General features: G+C 39.6%; 1 protein-coding gene across 1 annotated transcript; it reads left to right on the top strand.

Annotated features, from left to right (window-relative positions):
- The first annotated feature begins 7,712 nt into the window (after positions 1-7,712).
- On the top strand, positions 7,713-15,888 carry Ankrd1 (ankyrin repeat domain 1). The gene is made up of 9 exons (XM_076834812.1): positions 7,713-7,786; positions 8,437-8,616; positions 9,510-9,647; positions 9,800-9,907; positions 10,942-11,040; positions 12,131-12,229; positions 12,427-12,525; positions 12,662-12,760; positions 15,028-15,888. The coding sequence occupies exons 1-9, from the start codon at positions 7,760-7,762 to the stop codon at positions 15,136-15,138; spliced, it is 960 nt and encodes a 319-aa protein (XP_076690927.1). The 5' UTR covers positions 7,713-7,759; the 3' UTR covers positions 15,139-15,888.

Here is a 15,888-nt window from a genome sequence, read left to right as displayed (position 1 = left end):
AATGTACAGCAAGCTGAAGAGATAGAACAATAAACACCCGTTTGCTCTTCATCTGGATTCACCAACTGTTAGTATTTGACAGTTACATTCTCTCTCTCCACACACAAACCTTTTCTGCTGAACCATTTGAAAGCACACTACCCCACTCCTAAATACTTCAGATTTCAGAACACATCTCCTCAGAGTAAGAACATTCCTTTACACAACCACAAAACCATCATCAGACAGAAGAAAACTATCATTAAGTCAATAATACTGTCTAAAATACCATCTGTGACTGGAGACAATTGTCCCCAAAATGTATTTTATGACTTTTGTGTTTTACATTATAGGATCCAACCAAGGTTCATGCTCTCTAGTTTCTTTTAATCTAGAATAATCCTTTGCTTCTTTATGGTTTTGTGTTTCCAGTCACTAACCTTTTGGAAGAACTCAAGCTAGTTGTCTTGTCACATGGCCTACAGTCTGGATTTGTCTGAATGTTGCATCATAATTGGATTCAGGTTAAACATTTTTGGCAAGGATTTTACATAAGTGATGGTGTGTTTTTCTTATTGCTGCACTTCAGGAAATGCATAATGTCAGGTTGTCTGACAGGAACGGGCTAAACACATGTTGAATGAATAAATAATATACACGTACATAACCTCTTCAGGTGCCACTTGCTGCAATGTGTATAATTAGGGGACTGGACTAGCAATGTTAAAGTCCTTTTAACCTTTGGGAAAACTTAGCGATGCCTACCTATGAGCTGTGCATGGTGGTGCATGCCTATAATCCCAGACACTCAGGAGACTGAGGCAGGAGGATCCCAAGTTTGAGGCCAGTGTGGGCAGCCTAGTGAGACTCTGCTTCAAAATAAAAAATAAAAAGTGGCAGGGGATATAGCTCAGTGACAGAGCACCCCAATATGGCAAAAATAATAATAATAAAATAAATAATACCTACTTATGAACCAACAGAGGGAGGCAGATTTCTATGGCAGGAACATCTATTTAAACTTTGTTCCCTTTGACTGGCCAAAGTCATTCTAAAAGGTACTCAATAAATGTTTTTGTTGGTGATGCTTCTTGGAATGAGACAAACAGGCTAAACTGTTAAGATTTAGGTAAGCCAAAAGAAACTTGTGTTGCAGTGAGATTCTAGGTATCAGGATGTATAGAAAGAAGGTTTTAGTCTTTAAAGTCCTACCTGCCTGAGCCTGGCTTTTCCTGACGACAAGGTGCTGGACTCAAAGCCCGCTCAGTGTTTTTTACTGGCCCTAAATTTCTCTGATGGCCAAATAATTCAGAGTTAAAATGTCTTGCAGCATTTTCTCTTTTACTAGGAAACCCCAAAGTGTATCAAGAAAAATTTTTTCCAATACTCCTTCTTGAAGTCAGAAATTGCATTTAAAAAATAATTCTCCCTGCTCTAATAAATGGCTAAAAATGTTAAATAGATTTTCTTTCTATGTTTGCAGTCACAGAAGCACTTATCTCTCACCCCAAGTGGATGTCCTATGTAATTGAGTGTGAAGTAATTCCAAAGTTGCATCAAAATCTTTTCAGAGCGTTGCTATGACGATCAGACTTCTTTTTACAAAAACTGCTTCAATGCCAACTCTCCATCATCCACTGTCCATTCAGTGAAATTTCATCTCATGAAGTAAATTTGGCTTTTCAGAAAGTTGAGGGAGAATCATTATGCATTCACATTTTAACTGATTCTCCCCCACACACCATTCTTCCTGAGATTGCTGTAGACAGTCCAGCCAGTCCTCATCTCAGCCCCAGAATGTTGATTGTCAGAGGAGCTGCCTCTGTGGGAATTAGTGGAGAGGGCCTAAACAATAACCTATTGTTTGGGCAAATAAGAATTTTAATAGAAAGTCACACAGCCTTTTCTGATCACTTACCACAAAGGCAAGCAAGAGCTTTGGCAGAGATTCTCAGAGTGGAGAGGACAAAGGAAAAGGCCTTATCGAAAAATCTCTGATACTGGGGTTAGTTAGCAAACTTGGGAAGTTCTGAAAACCTTATCAAAGTTGTCATTGCTTTGTTTTGATTTGGCCCCAAGTCGATCTTGAATTTTCTATTCATGTTAACAGGAGAAGGGGTATTTTTATGTTTATCAAACTGAAAATAGTTGAAAGACATTGGGCTTAGTAAAAGCTTTATGGACCATTTCCTATTTTAGAGGCTTTGGAGAATCAACCTTCTTGTCTGCACGTGATGCTGTAGTTATGAATGTTTATTTCTACCTTTTGATCCATTGATTTTTGAGGTCTTGATAAAACTTTAAGGACCTAGAAATCATTCCATTCAAAGCTCTCTTGTTAACTTTTGAGATTGGAAATTGTGAGAGCTGAAAGGGCTTGCTCAAATGACACAGGACAAAGCCAAGATCAAAAGCCAGGTTCTCTCATTCCTCACCTCACCTTCTTCTCGAGAGACACACAGCTGCTTCCTTCTCTCACCTTCCTCGGCTTGGGGCAGAAGCATGTTACCTGGTCTGAAGTTCCCCTTAAACACTTCAGTAACTCTGTGTAAGCTCTGTGAGGACAGGGTGATTGTCTTAGCCCTAGAAAAGTGTCTGACACACAGTAGGGCTAAATAAATATTGAATGCACGATTTATTTGTGTGTGTGTGTGTGTGTGTGTGTGTTTGGTTAGTTGGTTTTTTGTGGTGCTGAGGATCTAACCTAGGCCTTAGAGCATGCTAGGCAAATGTACTTTCACTGAACTACATCCCCAGCCCTGAATAAATGCATTTTGTTGTATGTATTTGTTTCCCATGGTCTTAGTAAAGGTGGAGTCTTTACCAATCAAAGTTCTGAGAACAGAATAGTGATGGCTTGACTGTCAACCACCACTTCAGAAATATACATGTGTATATGGTATTTACATATGTATTCACTTAAATTTATGTCCTGGAATGGTATTCTCAACGATGGGTGGAAATTAGAACCAGCTGGAAATTTTTTTCTTAATACCCATACTTGGATTTCTAGTGTAAAGTTTTGGATTTCATTTACCTGGAGTGAGACCAGACCAGGGCATGAGCATATTTTTAAAAGCTTTATAGCTAACTGTGAGATGCACCCAGCCTTTGAACCACTATCCTACCAAATGTCAGTTTACATCTCAAGCCCTAACTGAAAGCTCACTTGTTGATGTTCATGATTGTTTGAAAGATGCTAATGAGTTGCTCCCACTCCAGAGGAGGTAACTAACCCATAAGAATTTTATCTTTACCTCTGATTAGTACTAGAGGATTATTTGTTAAGTACCATTAGAAATAATGCAAATTATTTCTCATTTAAGGGAGAAATCAAGATAGTGGTTTGGCTAGGAAAGAACAATAGAATCCTGTTGGGTCTCAGGTAAGTCTTATGTAGCTCTAGTTTGTGCGAGGCATTTCTTGATGGCTATAGAGTCTTAGACATGTAGTGAGTGAGTGCTAGGGGTTTGTCAGATCTTCTGTTAGGCCACATATGAAAGTTAGCTGAAATCAGTTGCTAACATGTAGTCTCATCTGCTTCCAGTAAACCTTTTATGCTGGACATTATTTAATGGACAGAGGACTGGGCTTCCTTGCGTTTCCACAAGAGTCCATATGTCTGTTTGTGTCTGTTGGTTTACATGAGTTTATACATATGTTTGTATTGAGAATTTGTACTGAGACCCATTTACTTTAATAAGGCATCTCCTGGCAGATCTAGGAGCGAGAGCTTTACTTACCTCTAATGTCAGGAGCCCTCTGATGTTGCAAAAAGAAACTTTCCAATGTGAACAGCCCAGTTGGCTCAGAGCAGCTTGTGTGCACTTCGGTCCAGAGTCCTGGGTTCAAACATTTCAATATTTCAATTTTGATTCTTCTTTGAGAGGAAGGTGGAGGCCACCATTTTGTTCAAATGTCCCTAATACTTTACAGCTTTTCAAATGCAGGTGATTCCATTCCTGGTTGGCAGGTGAAGGGAAACAACCTTAAACCTTGTTTGCTTCCCTTTTGTGACCTCCCGTTGGCATTTTCGAATGTGTAACCGAGCCATTCTTGGCTGTAAGGATGCTTGGATTCCTGGGCAGGCTAAGTCAGCCACTTCTCTGCGCCAAGGAAGGTGAGCAGCAGCTGAGACTGCTGATGGCAGAATGAGCAATTCTAAGTACAACAGTGGAACAAGACGTCTTCCAAGTCGGAATCTGGCTGCTGTCCTTGGGGCTCTTCGTTTTAGTGTTGAGATGGGTATTCTAAGGATGAGGGGTGTTAATAACAATAAAATTTTATGTGCTGTAAAATGCCTTTGGTAGTAGCAAATAAAAGTGACCATTGTGAAAAACAGTCTACATGTTCATAAACAGGAGAGTGGTCAAATTAAAAAAATGCCATGTCCATCCATGAAAAATCATCTAGGCTTTTAAAATAACGAGATAGATCAGTTTAGGTTGATAGAAGACAATCTCAAAGACTTGTTATTGAGTTGAAAAAAAAAATCAAGTTTCAAATCAACACCCAATAAGATCTTGACTGAGCAACGTCATTTTAATAATAGCAATGTGTATCTTGCGTGTATAGTTAAAATATAATAAGAAAAACAAAAAGTCTGAGTAGATGTACAGTGTGTTATATTTCATATTTTACACAAAATTACCCATGGAGTTGAGCTATGGCACAGGAACCTGGGTGTGTTTGGATGCTTTGGGCCCCATATTTCTGCCTTTTAAACTTTCTCCTATAAACAGCTATAGCCAGGGTTGTAATTCTGGTCATTTTTCACTTCACCCATCAAAATGCATAAAATCTGACAAGAGGAAGAAAAGTCGCCTGCATTGATATCAGCAAGGTTCAGCGATCATTCTCTTGCTCATTCTGGTCATAGGTGGTTGGTATTGCCATTGCTAAATGATTGGAGTTCCAGCTAGAAACTTTGTTGTTTTAATTCATTTTGGTAAGGAAAGGGTTTGCTAGATGAAGGCAAATAGGAGCCAGGTGTGGTGGCATATGCCAGTAAATCCAGCAACTTGGGAAGCTGAAGCAGGAAGATCACAAATTTGAGACCAGACTAGGCAACTTAGTGAGACCCTGTCTCAAAATAAGAAAAAGTAAAAAGAGGCTGGAGATGTAGCTCAATAGTTGAGCACTCCTGGGTTTAATCCCACAGTGCCAATAGAGAGTGGGAGATGCTTTCCTCCAGTTGAGAAGTTTTGTTCTCAATTTTGACGAATGATTCAAAATACAATTTTGCCTTACATGTTGCTAAGGAGCTAAAGGCATCTAGAATCTCTTTTCAAAAAGCATATTCCCTCATGCTTTATAAGGACAAACTGGATCGGTGTGGAAAAGGTTTGCCTGGCTGTGATTTTGCTGGCCCTAAATATACCCAAGCTGGCTCCTTTCTCTCTGTTTCTGCCCATGTTGCCACCCCCTCTTCAACTGCTCTGCTCTGCAAAGTTTTCTTCAAGTTTTCCTGGAGCCTTTTGTGCACAATCAGTCAGGTTTGAGGGGATAATTAAATGATGAAATGGAGAAAAGGGTTTGGTAGCCCTTCTGACCCATTTTGTATTCTTTGAGGTGATTTGAGCACCAAAGAGCCATCAGTTTTGGGGTTCCTGAGTGGGTCTAGGTAGAAAAGGCTTCAGGAAATCTGCAAGTTACCTAACATTGCTGTGCCTCAGCATCCTCTTTGCAAAGAGTGCTGGTCTTGCTCAATTTTTGAGGCACAAACAGCTCTGAAATTCCATATCCAACACCACTGAACAACCCACTGCCCTTCCTTAAAGAGATCTCTTTTACTTCTCTGAGTTTGGGTTAGGCCTAGGAAAGAAAGGTATAAGAATGGAATGTAGGAAAAGCTTGCTTTGCTATTTCTCACTTCAAAAGACCAAAGAAAAATAGTGTTAGCTGTGCCCACCTCAAAGGAAAGGGTGGGAGAGTTCTTTCAGTTACCCCTACCCCTTATAGGATAGAATATTAGTAGACCAGAACACATGATACAGGAGTTATTGGTAGGGTCCCTCTTTGTCAGTGTTTTGGTTTTGGAGGTCAGTGTCTCATTCGGAAAGTTCCAGAAATGTCACCCACTGGCAGGTCATTTCAATGCGGGAAGATGAGAATGGCAGCCATATTGGTTTGAGTGGTGAGTTTGAGGAGACGGTGATGTCTACTTAACATCCCAATCAGCACTGCCCTCTTCCAATAGTTCCCTTCTCTTACTCACTCTTCTTTCTTTTACAAAAAAAAAAAAAAAAAAGTAAGATTTAAATGGCTTTGAAGATAGTAACCTAAATAATTTTCATAATTTAATACCTCAGAAATGAGAAACCATAAACAGAGATCTTTTTTTTTAACCCCTCTTCAAAGCAAAGCTCATCACCCCTCTAGCCATGTGTCTCACATCTTATACCAGAATAATCTGATGCTTTGAAAAAGACAGATCCTTAGAAATATATGTAAATATCTGGCCCCAGATTCGCTGTAGTAGGGTCAGGGGAATCTGAATTTTTTTTGGGGGGGGCATATTCTTTTTTGTGGGGGGCGGGGAGCAGTGCTGGGGTTGAAACCCTAGGATTGCAACAAATGTTAGGAAGGCACTCTACCACTGAGGCACATACCCAGCCCCAAACATATATATATATATATATATATATTTTCTGGTACTGGAGGTTGAACCCAGGGTTGCTTTACCACAGAGCTACATCCTCAGTCTCTTTCATTTTTATTTTTTGAGACAAAGCCTCACTACCTTTGAGGCTGGCCTCAAACTTGCAATCCTTCTGCCTTGACTTTTCAAATTGCCTGGGTTATAAGTGTGCACCACCACTCCTGGCCCAAATCTTTATTTTCTCTTCTTTTTATTCTCTCTCTCTCTCTCTCTCTCTCTCAACAAATTCCCATGGATGGTTTCTTTCCCATAGCATTTGAGGAGTTTATCTCAATAACCAAATCAAGGTCATGTTGTTGCTAATAACTGGTCTCATATAATCTATCTCTGGACCACTCTGATCCATTTCGAAGGAAAAATGCTCCAGTTAGTATGCTGTTTTAGAACACAGTGTACATGTCATGTGCTAATTATGGCCAATGACACTATAAAATAAAAATGCATTACTGAATGCTTTTAATTTCTTATAATAATGGTAAGTAAGGTGGCATGTCATGGAGCCATTTTAGCCCCAGACATCACTCCAGAGAATTCCAAACAGATATAGACAAGTGTCATCAGGACCCGGATGCTTTCCTCTCAGGCTGTTTACCCACAGAAATAGGATGCCCTGAGGCAACACTTCCCCAAAGTGAAGTGTTGATAATTCTGGTTATCAGAAAGATATTACTGGGAGTGTGATATGCAGAGCATTCACATTTTCTTGATAGGTTAGTCATATGAAAACTGACAAAGAAGGAAAAAGAGCAGTGATGTGGTGCAATATCAACAGACAGCTGTCCCCTGACTTCTCGATAAATAGGATGACTCACATTGCTGAGCAGTGTGGTCATTGCCAAAGGAATGGCCCTCTCACATTTCTTCCTGATTCACATATTCAGCAGAGTGCTCTTGTCATCCCCTCCCTCTCGGGCTTCCCAGACATTGAGTCTGGAATGAAAATTCACCTGCCTCTGAGTTGGCCACTAGTGGGGGTGGTGGGTGTTACTTGTGTTCCCAGGTTGGAAGATTATCTCACCCTGCCCAAGCTATTTAAGCTGACTGGTGTGGAGAGGCTCAGCAGGCCAACTCCAGGGGCTCATTCCACAGGAGAGAGACACGCAGACCACTGCCACCAACATGATGGTACTGAAAGTAGAGGAACTGGTATGTAAGACACATTATTTTTACACAAGGAAAACTGGCTCATCTTGGTTTTAATTTGAAAGTTGAGATGCCTTTTTCTTTCAAGCATAATGCAAGGGAACTCTGAGAATGTCATGTTTGGAAAAAAGGGGTTGGTATATGTGATGAAGCGAGTGAAATTGGAATAAAATGAAGCTGCCAGTAATGAATTCTCTGCATATTTCCTATTTATTATGTTCTCCTTTGGTTTTATTACTATAGTGTGGAATCACAGGTAGTTATCAAAATGCCTTAGGGAAGATTTTTTTTTTTTTGCAAGAATATATGGCTGGAAATTTTCCAAGTCAATGCTGAGAGTTATCAAAATTACCTAAAACTAGGGAATTTTAAATAAGCAGAGAAGGGGTTGTCAATCTCCTAGAAGAAGTCTGATTATGTGGACTCAAAGTGGATTTAAATATTTCAACCTACACTGAGCCTTACTTTAACTGAGAGAGTGGACATGCACCTGAAGGTAATCCTGGGTTATCTGTAGCCGTCTGAGAGTGTACCACATGGAGGTGCCTGTCACCAGGGAGGAAGGACCAAGAACCTCCTGCAGCATCCTCTGTGGAGAATGACCCCAGTAAGGGCACTGCTCCTTCTGACCGTGCTATCCTCTTCCTTTGCAGGTCACAGGAAAGAAGAATAACCACGGGGAGGCAGGGGTATTCCTTCCAGAGGATTTCAGAGATGGAGAATATGAAGCTGCTGTCACTTTGGAAAAGCAAGAAGATCTAAAGACACTTCCAGCCCACCATGTGAATGTGGGGGAGCAACAGTGGATAAGTGAGAAACAGCGAGAGGCAGAGGTGAGAACCTTTCATGGAATCTATTATTGCGGAGGGTTGGCGCTGGGTGAGGGATGGAGGCACCATGGAAGAAAGGAAGAAGAAAGAAAATAAAACCACTCCAGAGATGTTTTCTGGACCAAATTTTAATCCTAAAAGAGGCAAAATATATGGAATAGGTTTGGGAAAAGAATTCTTAGAAAAGACCATGACTGCTGGATTCTGAATCAATGATTTAATGTGCTATGAGCATGTTTGATTGAGAAACAGGCTTAAAGAGATAATCATGTCATATGAATTTCCAATGCCCTATTTTGTTTACTTAATCTCAAGTAAAGGAGATCTCTTTTTCTCAATAATGTGGTTTGTGGTCCATGGATCAGTTAGACTGTATCTGTTATCTGTATTGACACAATCTCTGTTGCCAAGCGAAGTTTGACTACTTACTAACACAGATAAAATGTGCATCAGTTTGCAGTACTCCCTGACTAGTGGGCCACCACTAGAGAATGGCACTATATTTCAGAACTTAATATTTATTATTAGATTCTTTGGGGCTGAAAAAAAACTTTAATTTTTGAGCATGATAAAATTCTACAGAAATCTGAGGCTTATTTATGGCATTAATTAGGAAATCATCACTCAGCGACTAGATCGTGTCTCCAGTTAGTCAAGGGCTGATCTACAAGCAAAGGAAGAAAGCATGAAGGCAATTAGCTAAAAATTAGAACCCCAACTACCTGCATAAGAAATTACTAAACCAAAGTCAAAGAATTATTTAATTTTTTTAAAAATTTTCTTGCTCAAACTGTTCACATACTTGTGTCAGACTTTGCAGATTTTGTTTAGACAACAGCAGAAGGCATGCCAAGTAGAATTCACCACGTTTTTGACACCTGGATTTCTTTTTTTAGCTCAAAAAGAAAAAACTAGAACAAAGATCAAAGCTTGAGAATTTAGAAGACCTTGAAATAATCATTCAACTGAAAAAAAGGAAAAAATACAGGAAAACTAAAGTTCCAGTTGTGAAGGAACCGGAACCTGAAATCATTGTAAGGACTGTTTGGTTCTGAAGTATTAATATCCAGTGTTGTGATAGAGGGGAGCAAATACTGGTGGAGGGTTTGACTGAATGTAGGACAGTTCACAGTGATTCTCACGCTTTTTTTTTTTTTTTTTTTTTTTTTTTTTTTTTTGGCTTTAGACAGAACCTGTGGATGTGCCTAGGTTTCTGAAGGCTGCTCTGGAGAATAAACTGCCAGTAGTAGAAAAATTCTTGTCAGACAAGAACAATCCAGATGTCTGTGATGAGGTAAGTTTTATTTCAAGCACTGCAAAATCCAGATCATTAATTTTGTGTTTCTAATGTTTTACTGAAGCCTTGAGACTTTGGTGCCAAAGTCTTTCGACCTGAAACAGTTTCCCCAGCTGTTGCCACATCTGCCAGAAGCATAACAGGAGAGTGCAGTTGCCCTCCCCCCCCACCCCCCACCCCCCCAAAAAAAATTCTGGATTAGTGCAATGGATTGGTTTTTGTATTCATATAATTCTGGCTGATTTTGAGTTTGTCTTTAATTTCTCAGATCCTTGGGAAAGACTTAACAAGGCAGGGTCTAAAAGTTACTTTTGGAGAAATATATTATTAACATCATCTTTGGTTGGAGCCAAACACATCAATACTAGACAGGCAATCTGGAAACTGGAGTTCAAGTTCCAGCTCTACTCTTACTTGGCTATTTGATTTTGAGCAAGCTCAAATGCATTCTTTAAGCCTCAGTTTCCTTAATCTGTAAACCTAGTCTACTACAGTGAAAAAATGTCCAAAGTTTTTCCAGCTCTAATAGCCTATTAATTCACTCACATGAAGCCAATTTACCAGAAATCACTAATCCTTTTGTAATTTTCACCCCATGAACTGAGATGGGGGATCCTATTAAAAATGAGTCTCCCATTCTTTCAAGGAAATGAACTAAATCCTTTTTGATATTCAAGCTAACAACAATTTTGAATGGAAGAAAATTGATCGGCATAACAAAATGCTACATGAACAAGAAAAGTGTAAAATACAAGAAAGGGAAATGTCAGTATTTAGGTAGCTTTGAGGTTTTAAGTCCACATCCCTCAGTGTAAGCCTTTGAGCACTTAGAAAAATATGTGGCAGGAAGCTCCAATCATAGTTGTGAGATAATTATTCTAATTCTGAAATTGTTAACTTTGGCTTTTCTGTTCATAAAGAAGTACTCAAGTTTCTGTCAGTTAGGCCACCAGAGTCCCCAGCTTCATACCTCTGAAAGGATGGTGAACATTTATATATACATCGCTATCTCTTTTTTAAATCTCTGACAGTATAAACGGACAGCTCTTCACAGAGCATGCTTGGAAGGACATTTGGCAATTGTAAAGAAGTTAATGGAAGCTGGAGCCCAGATTGAATTCCGTGATATGGTAAATATATTTCTTTGCTTGGAAATGAACCAAAATAAGTAGACTATATGAAGCTCAAGAAAACCTATCCTAAAAAACTGGGCTGATTGGATTGAAAATTGATCTGAGAGAACCAGGCAAAAGCTCATTTCTCCATACAAAAGAAAGTTGGAAGATGGGACTAGGTCATGTGGAAAGTATTTCCCATACATGCTGAGGAGGGGGAGTGTTCTGGGGAAGAGAGAGGAAGTGAAAGCTGTTGAACAGAATTCAATAACCTCATCAAAGAGTTGGGTCATTATCAAGTCAGTAGCATTACTGAGAAGTCATACAGTTGACACTTGCCTTTCAACACCTCTGCCCTCCCATTATACACAGCAGCCTGTTCTTGGCCCCTGGGCTGCCAGCAATATATAAGAAATTTTTAGCTGCGCACTTTATGTGAGAGATGCCAATTGCCACCGATGAGATTTGGAGCTAGACTGCATACTAAATGAATTGCATCCAAGGAAAGTAGCTGCTATTCAGAGCTCAATAATTCAACCACTGTGATTTCTACAAAGACCAGTATACAGTATATTTCATGAACTGAAGACTGGGCTGGGAAAAGGCTTCATTTATTTAAATGCAGCTCAATTTGATGTTATAGTAAAGTAGAAAAAGAATATCAAATATTCAAAGAACTTGGCCAAAACCGAATCTAAAGACCAAACAAGTTGAAAAAGAATTAAAGAAGCAACAACAACAGCAATAAAGTTTGCATGTAGTGACACCAAAATTCAGGAGTGTGGGATTTGGAGTCCAGAGATAAACCAAATAGAGCAGAGAGGAGGAAATCTACTAAAAGAACAATGTGCATTGATGACAAGAAAAGGCAGTTGAGGTTCTGAGGCTCTCCTGGTAGGAAAGGACAACAGGGAACATATTTAGGCAGTTAAATTACAATACTTGGTAAGAATCTTCATCTATAATAGTTAGAATTAATTAACCTGGGGACCACCTAGTACCTCATGGATGCCCTAGCACACCTGCATTCCCCTGGGCCTTAGAAACCCAGTACAAATCCTCCTGACCAGGTTCTCTCGTTGTGTCCTTTTACCTTCTGGTACAGCTTGAATCCACAGCCATCCATTGGGCATGCCGTGGGGGGAATTTGGATGTCTTAAAATTGCTGCTGAACAAAGGCGCAAAAATCAGCGCCCGAGATAAGGTATTTCCCCTTCGGATCTCCCTCCTTCTCTCTGCCATCCTCCCAGCCTCTTCCCAACCCCACCTCTCCACTGAGGTCATCTGGCAAAGTGGGCTGTGTGGGCACCCTAGCCATGTCCCCCCTTGCACCTGCCTTGGGGTCTAGGACAGGCTCTGTCTTCACTTCCAGCCAATCAACCATGTCTTCCCATTTTCCAGCTGCTCAGTACAGCCCTGCACGTGGCGGTGAGGACCGGTCACTACGAGTGCGCTGAGCACCTCATCGCCTGTGAGGCAGACCTCAATGCCAAAGACAGAGTGAGTAGCCGGACAAAGCTGGGCTGCTGAGTTTGTTGGATTGTTTTTTGGAATCACTCTGGCAAGCAGGGGTGCCCGGACGGGACCCACTGCTGGCTTCAGACCTATCACTAGCCTATTGGCTCTACCTTTCTAGGAGGGAGATACCCCACTGCACGACGCCGTGAGACTGAATCGTTACAAGATGATCAGACTCCTCATTATGTATGGCGCAGACCTCAACATCAAGAACTGTGTAAGTACTGCAAACAACGGGCAGAGCTCGCAGGCCTCCTAATTCCCAGAATTTCCTAAGGCTTGAAATTATATTCCCACATGGTTTTATTTTGGGGGATCCACTGATGATTTAAGTGTTCCTGCTCATTTCCATAAGGATGCTGTCGATTTTGGCAAAGACTCAGGTCATGTGGTCAGAAATGGGTAGAGCCATAGCTACTGCTATACCTTCAGTGTCTAATAATTCTGTCTTGAAAGTAAAAAATGGTCAAAATAGCTCACCTACACAAATACCTGCATGAAAGAAATTCAACCTGCCTTTGTCATTCCTGGCTGAGCAGAGCTTGGGTTAGTTCCTGAAAAATGGCCTAAAACTCCACAGGGGTCAATGGAGTCAATGAACTAAAAGTAATCAATATCTGATCAGTATGATTCAGAATAGTCTTTCTCTCCTTATAAATAACCACATGAAACATTACTGCTTTCTTCCCGGGTAGTTTTTTTTTTTTATAGAAAAGCCTATATTTTTCAGATAACTTCCCATCCATTCTTCATTTTGGCTTATCTGTATATATCTCAAAATAATTTCCTATATTAAGGCCTTGAAAATTCTTTCATAAGTACATATTAACTTCATCAGTAAGCAGGGAATGTAAGCAACTTTTTCTATGGCATAAATTCCCAGGCAAACAGCATCTAATGTGGGCTTTAAAAATATCAGGAGGAGGAATGAGTATAAATTACTGGAGAAATAATTTTGAAGATTTTGGAGAATTACTTTACAATAAAGGAAAAGAGTCATTTTCTAAATGCAAATAATTTCCTCTCCTTATTTGTGGTATTGTGAGGTTGAAAGGAATATTTTATCATTTTAAAAAAAGAAGAAAATATCTGGCTTGGTGACAAGGACAAAGATTGGTGATAAATGGAGCCTATTTGGGATGGAAAATGTAACCAGTAGGGTTCCCTCATGCTAGATACTAAAATTGGTTTTATCTTAATAATTTTTTAAAAGAGAAAAAATAGATTCAAAGAAACATCCAAAAAGCTGCAGAAAATACAGTTTTGTGGGGACAAGACGATCAGACTCCCCAAGGGTCAGGTAGATCATGTAAATGACTTAAATGAGTGGCTCCTGGGGTGTGTGCACATGACCCAGTATGGCTTTTTCCCAACCCCTTACATTTTTATTGTCTGGATCACAGGTGCCATCTTCTGATTTTTGTACAAATCCTGTTAGGAAATTGCTTGATGTCCAACTGTTGCCAATTAAGTCTAACTTAAAAAAAAAAAAAAGTCAAATCTAATCTGGGCAAAACATAATAGATCTCTAGACTGATTTGCATCTCAAAGCTTCTAGTTTTCAATCTCTGGCTTAAAGCATACTTCGGAATAAATTTTTAGGACTTCTCATAGCTAAAGACAAGCATTGAAAGATGACATGGTTTTAATATTTGTAAATATCTTGAGATGTGTGTATAAGGGAGAACAAAATTTGATCAAAAATTATTTATTCACACACGTCATTGACATCAACTCCAAGAAGAGTAAGTTCCCTGGGAAGACCTAGTGCAAATCCTGAGAAGCTGTGGAAAATCTGCTTTCAATAGAAGTCACCTGAGTGCTAAACCAAAGTGCACAGAGCAGCATCTGAGTGCTAAGCAGAGGTGCTGCGGTGGCTCATTTGTCAAGAGTTCACATCAATTCAAGAATTATTTTCTGCTGGGTGTAGGGATGCACACCTATAATCCCAGTGACTGGGGAAGCTGAGGCAGGAGGATCTGGCAATGTCTCGAGATCCTTTCTCAAAAATAAAAAGATCTGGGGAAGTAGCCAGGGGTACTCTACAATCCCCAGTGTCCAACAAAACAAATGAAACAAAATAGACAACCAAAAACCAAAACCAGACTATTTTTCAAAACAATAGGACCAAAAAGGATAGTACCACTTCCTGGAGCTATTAATTCCACAGGATATTGGAGATGTATACAGGCACTTTTGTTTTTTCAAACTTCAAAATGACTTGGGTTGCTCTTGTCACTTAATGTCTAAGGACCTGGGATATTACCAATGTCTCACAGGAACAAAATAAAATAAAAAAGCTAATATAAAATACCCAAAGCATTCCTATGAGAAACAGCGAAGGCTTGTTTGAATATAAAATGCAAATCACTTATAGTAGAAACCATAAAACACCTTGATAACATGTATTTTGTTAGCATACACACAGAGGATGGGAACTGATTGTTCACATGCAAGTCAACTTTCCTTCTCTCTTTTGACTAGGCTGGGAAGACCCCAATGGATTTGGTGCTACACTGGCAGAATGGAACCAAAGCAATATTTGACAGCCTCAAGGAAAACTCCTACAAAAGCTCTCGTATAGCTACATTTTAAGAGAACCCGAGACTCTTCATCAGTAGCTGTTCACTGTTTTTTTTTTTTTTTTTTTTTTTGAAGGCGTAGCCCAAAAGAAGAGTAACTAGCCATAAGATCCAGCTTGTTTGTCAACTTGTTAGGAAGACATACCTAAGGAAGTTTCAAGAAACCCCAGGGATATTATACCTATTTAAATTAATATTAGTGAAACTCACTGTTTTTATTTATTTATTGACTTCAATGCTTATTTATTTATTGACTTCAATGGCACGGTTATTCTGACTTTCATGAGCATCATTTGTTGGGCAAAACTTAATTTGTGCATAACATTGTCAGAGCCTTTCCATAGATGGTTCTTAAACCATGCAAAGGTACAATGTTCTAAGTGCCAGCTTATTATATGTCCTCACTCATGATGATAGTTTAAGGTATTTTTTAAAGGACAAGGGTGATTATTGCAGCCCTCTTTTCTTCTGGAGTTTTAATGCTGATGTTTGGGTTAAGCAATGGAAGGCATGTAGTAACAGGAAAGGAAACAAGAGCATGAAAGCAATTCAGTAAAAAAAAGACAGTAAAGCCAGCCATTTCACCCCGGGCCTGGTTGTTGTTGCAGTTTTAACCAAGTCACACAGTGTACCAAAGCAAAAGAACGTCATGAGTGTAAGCGAAGGGTAGTAGAAGGATTGGCTGATGGGGCCATGAAGAACTGAGTTTGATCTCAAAATATGAAAGGAAATGCAGACTGTAAATGTGTAAATAATTATTATG

The sequence above is a fragment of the Callospermophilus lateralis genome, chromosome 15 (assembly GCF_048772815.1).
Source record: "Callospermophilus lateralis isolate mCalLat2 chromosome 15, mCalLat2.hap1, whole genome shotgun sequence".
NCBI classification, from domain to species: domain Eukaryota; kingdom Metazoa; phylum Chordata; class Mammalia; order Rodentia; family Sciuridae; genus Callospermophilus; species Callospermophilus lateralis.
The sequence above is the reverse complement of the archived record's forward strand: the minus strand, read 5'-3'. Positions and strand labels throughout refer to the sequence as shown.

What these genes read in the sequence shown, in the direction of transcription:
- Ankrd1 (XM_076834812.1), top strand. Translation starts at nt 7,760, where the DNA reads ATGATGGTACTGAAAGTAGAGGAACTG. An exon ending in AGAAACAGCGAGAGGCAGAG is followed by an intron (nt 8,617 to 9,509) that starts GTGAGAACCTTT and finishes TTCTTTTTTTAG; the next exon opens with CTCAAAAAGAAAAAACTAGA. An exon ending in ACCTCAATGCCAAAGACAGA is followed by an intron (nt 12,526 to 12,661) that starts GTGAGTAGCCGG and finishes CTACCTTTCTAG; the next exon opens with GAGGGAGATACCCCACTGCA.